General features: G+C 37.4%; 1 protein-coding gene across 1 annotated transcript; it reads right to left on the bottom strand.

The window, feature by feature from the left end:
• Nucleotides 1–6,347: 6,347 nt before the first annotated feature.
• On the bottom strand, nucleotides 6,348–9,290 carry SLITRK3 (SLIT and NTRK like family member 3). Its single transcript, XM_069573653.1, has one exon. It carries the CDS (start codon nucleotides 9,288–9,290, stop codon nucleotides 6,348–6,350), a length of 2,943 nt encoding a protein of 980 aa, XP_069429754.1.
• Nucleotides 9,291–9,569: the final 279 nt, after the last annotated feature.

Below are 9,569 nucleotides of genomic sequence, written 5' to 3'. Positions count from 1 at the left end.
GGAAATATGCTGAAAATGTGTGGATTCCAGTAGGAAGAGCGGGTCTTAACACAGGTATTTTACATTATTGTTTTAATTTTGATTAAACCAATATTTTGAATGCATGACAAAGACGAAGGGCATTTTAGAGAAGGAAAATCAGGGCATTGAGATTTTAAAGATAAGGTCCACATTTTTAAAGCATTCGGTGGTTCTCTCTTGATCTTCAGAAGTGGTTCTAAGTTTACTATTTTAGGTTCTGACTTTTTTCACTGGACTTAAAAATGATTTCACAGTGAAGTGAGATATGTTGAATTATTTTCTCAGCTTCAGGTGCAAGATAAGTGAATTGAACATTTTGTTATCAGGTGAGGGGTTTCTCATCATTCCCTCATCTTGCCTTAGCACCTAATTTGAGCTCAGTGATTGTGCCCTTAGTCACAAGAATGTCTTGGTGCTGAGTCAAAAACAGAAGTAGAAGCAGAACTGTCAGGAATAGTGAAAGGAATAAGATCAGGAGTGAGAAGAGAACTTTCCATTCCTTCACATAATCAGATGACATCCTTGTTTCAGCATCCTTTTTCAGAGCTAACTTTGCCACCCCAGGTTAGGCAAGATATGCTCTTGTTTTAAATTCTACCAAAAAATCATTATGTAGTCTTTCCTCATGCAAATCAACTCTAAACCCCAAAAGTTCCTAGTAAAGTCTCCAAAAGCACAAAAACCCTGCATTCAAATATAATACGGTATCAGTTACATGGTACTTTTCCTCTTTACGAGAATGGTCTGCTAATTCCTCTTCAAGAGAATGGTCTGCTAATTATTACAATTGAATTAAAATAAAGTACTCAGGTTTGTTTTTAATTGGTTATTAGCACATCCTTTTTGATGAAACTTTTTTGATACAATTGCATACACTGTAAATTCTGCCAGTTCACTATACTCATAAACACGTGGATGAACCGATACACTAAAGAAATATTTAATTATGTATGCTAAGCCTTTTTATACTGGGTGTTATTGAAGAAAGCCTTCTTTTTACTAGTGTTTGTCTATGTTTTAATGTTTGAAGGTATTGGAGGGTTTGGGTCACCCATGAATTTATGATAAAGTCTTCCTGTCTATATATCTTTGAAGTTCATCACAAGTATCAGTTTCTATTAAAATTTTAAAGTCATATGAAAAAATCATCTATATCTATGCAATACAGAATAAACAATACATATTCTCAAAAAATGTATATTATTTTCAGGAGCAAATATTATCAGAATTAAAGAGGATAGTCAAACCATTACCTCTTCACAACTAGCAGACCTGGTGTATACCTGCCTTCTTGATTGAAAAATCTGTGGCTTCAATTTATACTTTGTAAAAGCATACTAGAAATGATCACCTCTGCTTATTATTATTACTAGTATTATATATTATATATCAAGGATGTTATTTAAAAAAGTAAAATAGGATGCTGAATGTCTTAAATAAGTCCTTTACTTATATTTACCTCTAAGATTTCATTTTTTCTATATATCTAAATAAATTACAAAGATCTTATCAAATTAATAAAGCTGCTGAAATTGTTTTTACCTGTAAAATTTATTTTGGAAATATAAAAATGAAAGAAGCACTTGCTTTTCATTTGACTTGTGTTGCATATTTATAAGAGATTAGTTTCTTTTCTGTGAGGACTTGACTTAAATCACAGTTTGACTGAGATTCGTCCCCTATGACTTAAATAATAAAATGAAACAAATTGGAAGATAAAAGACTTTTAAATTCAGAGATACTAATTACAGTTACTTTTTACATGTGAATATTCCCAAAGTTAAGACTCATAATTTCATCCAGCTTTACTTGGACAGTAGCTAAACAGAAGCAAGGAAAATAAATGCATAAAACTGAAATTATTATACATGAAAGAAAAAGATCCATAATTTACATGTATATATAATCCAGCATCTATAAACTGTATACATGTATATACAATGTATATACATATATAATAGTACTATATTTATATACACACACACATGACTGCCCAATTACACATGTGTTATTGCTCCTATTTAAAAAGGCATAGAGTATATTTGTTAAGCAGAATACGTATATAGTAAAATTTGTGATAGTTATTTATGTTTTGTTTACCTGAATTTTCAGTTGAGAATTTTGAGCTAAATATGTTACAAATGCCTAAGCTCAGACTTCCCTGGAGATCCAGTGGTTAAGACTGCAGGGGGCACAGGTTCCATCCCTGGTCAGGGAAGTTCTGCATGCCACATGGTGCAGCAAAAAGGAAAAAAAGAAAAAAAAAATGTCTAAGCTCAAATTCAACTTGCTCAAGTCACTTAAGATGAAATCTTCTTTTAGTCATTTCCTCTCATATTATCTTAACTCATTACAGTTATATGTCTTATGTTTTGTGGAGCATCTTGTTAATGATTCCTTTGTCATAGCCATTTTACAAAAAAATAAATTTATTGGCTTAGACAACATAATTGCAAAAGGTTAGGACTGTGTGAGCAATGAATTTATACTAAATGGATCAAAATAATGTGTAACAATGGTCCAAGAAAAGTTACGTTCTGTGATTGCATTATCAATTTTCATAATTCGAAACACAAGTATTCTTTGTAGATAGCAAGAATTTAAAACTAGCATTCCTAGATAAGGAGAAAAAAAAAAAACTTTTCAAGCTCAGTAAGCTTTTTCCTTGTGATCTCTCTTTCTAAACTTTTATTTAAAATATGGTGCTCATTATCCTTACATTTTTTAGTATTTTGCAATTAGATGAAATAATGCATTTTAAATTAAAACCTAAAAGTATTCACATAATAATACTGTACAGAAAAATAATGTGTTAAAACTAGTAGGATTTAAGTCAAACTAACATTTCACTTTCAAGTATTTTCTACTCACTATCTCATAGTTAAATGGATAAAACAATACATGTTATTACTGTCAAATATTGTTATTCTAATTTGTAATAAAACAGCAAAGAATATAAGCAGATATTAGTCAGATCTGGGACTGCTGCAGTCTAACTGACCATCACTATGAAGTGAATTAATAATCTGTCTTTTAAAAAAAATAATCATTTTACTGTAGCAAAAACATAGAACAAATCCTAATCATAGGACCTATGTTAATACCCATGGTACTTGAAGAAAACATATCTGGTATCATAAATTGAAGCTAACTTAACTATTTTTAATGCACAGCTAAAATAAGTGGCCTTGCCAAGGGAATAGAAAACTCCATGGAAGCAAAATATTATCTCTTTAGATACAAAATTTCATTCTCATATAAATTTATTTTCATTAAATAAATTTATTCCTAATTCAAGGGTAAAATTCATACCTATATTCAAGATAAGACAGTCTTACTTTCTGTATTTAATGAATAAAATATAAACATAATTATCAGGTTATAATTTGATATGGTTTATGGACACTTTTCAAATGTTGAATGATCTGGTTTTACTAGGGATTGTACTATAGTCTGATTTGTATAATATGTCATGTTATAATTGTATGCATATTTGTTAAGGAAATGATGATAATATTAGAAGTATCTCCCTTTGCACTCTGAGTTTTATTATGCACATGCTTTCTGCTAATCATCAAAACATTTGATTAGGAAGAATGGGAACATGGTAAATACCTAGTCTAGAGGGACTTCATAAATCTGATAGTAAGCCACTTAAAGGTTAATACTAACTTTCTGTGCCTTAAAAAAAAAAAAATCTTCAGGTAAAGGATGAAGAGATAATTAGAAAGAGCAAGGAAGGTGAGATAACTTTGGAAAAGGTAACTTCTGGGAAAGTGAAAAGAAGAAACAAAGAACAACAGCTGTGTAATAGTGGGTCTGATCTTCTTGCTTCAGAGCTGTATTTCAGTATTGTATATAGAGATATACTGAATTATACCCATGGGCTTTTCTTCATCTGAACTAATTCCAAAATATACTTCAAATAATGGAGGAGGAAAGTTTTAGATATAATGTGCCAAATACAAGGTAGTCCTGAAAAGTTGCATTTTACATTGATATACTTGTGTTTTATTTTATGCATATCTATGTTATTATTCATATATAATTAATTAAGAAATATACACATATGTTATTCTAGACATTCAAGGGGCTTTTTTAAGTACCGTGCCTTAGTTTTGTATCAGTTATGGAGCTTTAGAAGCCACTAGTCTTCTTTTTTATGGAAAAAAATGTGATGTAAGGCATCAGGGCCTGCAGTGAATTACATTCAAAGCATAATGATAATTTCTACTAAGGACAACTGGAGGAAACTAGCAGAGAACGCTGGCCTCACTGCACAGCTCTGCAGCTACAGGGTCTATGAATCTCTGGAGCTCTGCTGTCCTCTACTGGCCTAATGAGATAAATGCCTGTCTCAAAGCTCTCTGGTTTCTTTGTATTTGTTCCGTTTCCTTCACAAACAAGATACTGGCACCTTAAAAATACGATTTCTTTGGTTTCGCTCACATGTAAATGGATCATAAATTATTGTCAGATTAACTTTGCAACATCATTTTAGTGTCATACATAAAGATAAACTCACTCAGCATCCTGTCTTAGTTCAAACATGTTTGGGGTTGGTTGCAGTAAGTGGTTGATAAAAGCAAGAGCTAAAATATAACAATGACAGCTTTCAGAGATAACAGAATGCTGATGGTCAAATTGGCTCCCAGGCCTTATACTTTGATTGGTTGGTATGTGTGTGTGTAAGTAATTTTAGTGCATATTTTTTTAAAAGTATAGCAATTTCACTTTTCCTTTAAGCCTTTAACTATCATATGATTCATAGATTCTTGATCACTGTCTCCTAATTAATCCTGTACTTCTTAGCAACATATTTACAGTTTCTCCCAATTGCATCCTGCCTAGGAAAAATGATACATCATTGGAGTACTAAGTTTGAAACTCATAATTCAAGAGAAAGAAGTGAACTATATATTGATAAATCACATTTTTTATGTCCCATTTGTATCCTAGTGTGTGGAATGGGTGTGGTAAGTTACAAGATTTATTAACATCACAGTGCATCAAACTTGTTAATAAACTAGCTTTCTGTTTAAGAAGTGAAAGAAAGATTTTTAAAAATGGGAGCACGAAAGGCATGGCATAGCTGGAGTTTAAAGTTCAAGCTTTGTATCCTCTATATATAATGTATTATGTTTTTCAAAAACTTTTTATTAGGAAAGCTATACCAGACGCATAATCACTATACAATGATTAAACATTACCTTTACAATTTATAATCACTGAAATTACAGAATAAATATATGCACATTTCTTTTGAATCTTTGTGTGTGAGAGAGAAAACATTAAAAGTGCTTCCTACAAAGCTGTTAGTGATATATACCCAGTTGCTTTTTTATGTTTTTTTTATATTATATATATATAAGAAAGTGCAGATGTTCTCCAAAAAATCTTGGCATCAGGCTGAAGTGTCACAAAGAAGGTGCTCATCCCTAGGTAAGTGCCTCCGGCTGTTAAACCACCAGGCCTCCACTTCAGTAGGCTCCACCTAGAAGATGACTTTTCCAGGGTGGTAGGAGAGATGTTTTGAGCTGTACACTAGAGGAGAAAGGAAGGTGAAGCTATGGAGAGGATAGGAATGGATCAAACCCGAACTAATTAGATTGGGTTGAATGGATGAGGGGTGTGTGTGTGTGTGTGTGTGTGTGTGTGTACCTACACCAGAAGGAAGAAGCTGCAGGTTTAGGGACCTAACTATGTGCAGTGATTTGTGATGTGCATGTGGGTGTGTGTATGAGAGAAAAAACGAGTGGGTGAAAACATTCCAGCAAAGCCCGCCCCCTCCCTCCCCGTCTTGCAGTTTCCAGGCATGCAGCAAACTGCATTGTTAATACATGTACAGAATCTGTGCCATGATGGGAAGGGAAGAGGAACGAAAACCACAAATGTCAATCTGTTTTCCCCCCTCCCTGTCAAAACAAACTACAACTAAAAAAAAAAAAAGTTACTGAAAATAAAAAGACACATTGAATTTTACTTAATTAGGATCAATACAATGATCCCCAATATACCTTATACATGGCACAGTCAAAGTCTCAAGTTTCAGTATAAAAAAATAATGATAACATTTGCTGGCAAAAGTCTGCGAAGGCACTTCATTGATTAATGATCTGTGTATGGCCCTTCCTCCAAATCACATCTGAGTGGGGAGAGCATACATCTGTATTTTCTAGTTATCATGCGGTTTCAGTTCTGTTCAGGGCAGGGAAGTTTGTGAGGATGGAGTTATTGGGACAAGTGTAAAGGGAGCAAGGGATATATTTCTTTTATTTTTCTTTTCTTTTGAAAAAAAAAAGCACTAATGTATTTTTCTTTTTCTGTTAGAACCTATATGTTGTCTTCTCCAGGACTTCGAGGTAATCCGGCTTGGTTTGAAGTTTGGCCCTTAACTCGAGGTAATCACTTTTTTGGGTTTGGTGGTCTGTGAAGCCCTTTCCAGCCGAGAAGAGAAGGGTTTCTTTGAGCCTGGCGTCCTGCTGTAAGTCTGGGTATTGCATGCCAGGAGGATGGACATGCAGTTCCTTTAATTTGGGCACTGTGCCGTAGAGACAGTCCACAAACCCCACCGTACAGGGGGCTGGTTGTGGCCTCTCTCGGTCTAGTAGCATACTGCTGCCACCACAACCTCCCCCCGGAGGAAAGAGCACCACCCCGCCATTCTTCTCATGGTGGCGGAACCCAACCAAGTCTCCCCCAGTTCCCGAAACTACCCCGGAAACCCCACCAACTGCTGAGTGGTGAGGGTGAGGGTGATGATGATTCATGGTCACTATGGTATTGAGCTGGGAGCTGGACACTGCCAGCGCCCACTCCTTTTCTTTTTCTAGCAATGTCCGGTAGTTGCTGTTGTTCTCCTTGGGTGTCTCAGCAAACTGCTCACTTCCTAGGAGAACCTCCCCCATTCCCGGAGGTTGTATCACAGGAGCCCCACGTTCTGCACCCCCTGCCTCTGGCCCTGATGAAACAACCACCTCCTCCTCCTCACGAGGCTTGTAGATGGGGTTGTTGCACATCTGAGTAACGGGATGAGGAATGTACTCGTATACATGACCCACAGGAGGGGCCTTCTCTGGGGAGGAAATAGTTGGTCGACCCCCACCTCCATTTCCACCTCCACCACCACCACCATCCTCAAAAAGTCGGTGGCATTGCATCTGGATGCCAGTGAGGTCCACGCCTTCCTGCCTCTTGCTTCTAAAGGGCAGCTTCTTTCGGCGCCGTCGGAGGACATAGGCAAAGAGGCCTGCAGCAACAAAGACTGCTGAAAAAAACAGAACCAGCAGGCTGAGAATCAACACAGAAAGGGGCACAGGGCCCCCAGGGGGAGAGAACTCATAAGGTGATGCACTCGTTGGCCCTCCAGCAGGGTGAGCATCTCCAGGCTGAGCTGGGGATGCTCCAGCTGGTGCAATGTGTAGCATCTCTGGGCAGAGAACTTCCAGTTCAATCGTGCGCACGTCGCGGTGGGTGAGGTTCTCAGGGCTCCTGCATAGGACATCACCCACCACACTGACTGAGCTGATGGTTTCGATCCACTGTTTGAAGGGAACCAGGTCACAGGTACAGTCCCAGGGATTCTCATTGAGGTCTATCTGGACAATGGCATTCAAGTGTTCTAGGACACCAGCCACAGGAAGATAGAGGAAGTAGTTTTTTCTCAAGTTGAGCCGAGCCAGGGATGTGCCTGCAAAGGCATCTGTTGGCAGGGTCCTCAGCAAGTTATTGTTGAGGAATAGCAGCTTCAAGTTGGGCATGAGGCTGAAGGCTGCAGGCTGGATTTCCCGGATGACGTTGAACTCAAAGTACAAGTAGTGCAAACTCTGTAGGCCTCGAAACATGCCTGGAGTCAGCTTCTCGATATCGTTGCCATTGAGAAAGAGGCTCTTTAGGTTAGGCAGGTTGATGAAGGCCCCATCCTGGACATAAGAAATACGATTGTTCCCCAGATGTAAGAGATCCAAGGAAGAGAAATTCCAAAAATCAGAACGGTATATTTTCTGAATCAGATTGCTACTCAGGTACAATTTCTTGGCATTCAGAGGCCTTGGAAGAAGTTCAGAAATGTTATTAAATCCTCGCTCTTTGCAGTTGACAGTCAAACCAAGGTCATTGATATGTAAATTACAGGTACACCCAGTAGGGCATATAATGGGAATGGGTGGTCTGGTCTGATAAGGAGCAATGGGAGGTTGGTTTGGACCAGGGTACAAAGCTTGAGATGTGGACGGTGGCCTTGGTGTTCGAGGCTGTTTGGTGGGTTTGGGCTGTTTATTTGAAGACTTGTATTCAACAGAAGAAGCAGTAAAATGGACAGAGGACAGCATCGAGGAAGGCTTAGTTGGCCATGCATTCTCCTTGTTTGATGACAAGTGGGGAATCCCCAAACTAGCCTCCATCTCAGAGTCAGACAACAAGGGACAGAGTTCTGTTTTCCTGATTTCTCGCAGGTCCTTTCCATGAAAATGGAAAGGAGTCTCACAGGTGATATCTCCCACCAGGGCAGTGTAAGGAATGCGTTCCAGCCAACTCTTCAGTTGCACAATTTCACATGTACAGTTCCAGGGATTTTCTTCCAGCTGGAGCTCCATCAGGCTTCTGCCAATGTGGTCTAGCATTCCTCGGTAAAAAAGAACTTTTAACCTGTTTCCACGCAGGTCCAAGTGGGTTAAGGAGACAGCCTTAAATAAATTTGTTGGAAGCATGGGAATGAGATTATCATTTAAAATCAGAACTCTCAATTTACTTAGATTCCGAAATGCCCCACTCTCAATACGTTTAATTACATTGTAGTCTGCCTGAAGATATTCCAGACTTTCCAAGCCAAGGAAGGTGTCATTTCTGAAGACGTCTAGTTTGTTCTCGTGAAGATATAATCTCTTTAAAATCTTAAGACCATTGAAAGCTCCTGTTTGAATGTCCTGCAATGCATTGTTCCCAAGGTTAATGGACACAGCATTATTCAAATGAAGAAAACTGTTGGTGTACAATTTCCTCATTGAATTTCTCTGCAGATACAGTTTAAAAGGTCTTGACCAGAACTCAGTAATCTGACTAATATTTGTAAATCCTTTGCTGTCACAATGTATATGAAAAAGGCTTTCTTTAACTTCACAGTAGCATGGATCAAAACAGGGCTCATCTATTTCCTCTGAGTCCTCTATCAGGGGAATCGGGGTAGTCCATCCTAAAGCAATTGTGCTTAGAAGAATTATCCACAACATCCTTCCTCTGTGAAGCATCTCAGCTATAGAAGGTTTCATCATTCACGGTTGATTACAAAACTGCAACAGAAATAAAGATGCAGATTTTTAGCTTTTCATCATATACACTACTCTAATTGATTCCTATATGTGGACCTTTTTAAGAGTATATAAAAACTTTAGTAATTGTTGAACTGACACTCAAAATGACCTATCAACATGCTTAATACGTCCTATATCTTAGAATTAGGAGACTGAAGTATTGTGCCATGCGATGACATTTTCCTGAATCAAGCCATACCTGGTGAAGGGCATATCATTAAATCAAAAGCAGCCTTTGTT

Source organism: Ovis canadensis, chromosome 1 (genome assembly GCF_042477335.2).
Source record: "Ovis canadensis isolate MfBH-ARS-UI-01 breed Bighorn chromosome 1, ARS-UI_OviCan_v2, whole genome shotgun sequence".
Lineage (NCBI taxonomy): Eukaryota > Metazoa > Chordata > Mammalia > Artiodactyla > Bovidae > Ovis > Ovis canadensis.
Note: the sequence above shows the minus strand (reverse complement) of the source record. Positions and strands in the feature narration are given on the sequence as shown.

Bases quoted from the DNA above. Each gene is read 5' to 3' on its own strand.
- SLITRK3 (XM_069573653.1), bottom strand. From the start codon at position 9,290: ATGATGAAACCTTCTATAGCTGAGATGCTTCACAGAGGAAGGATGTTG.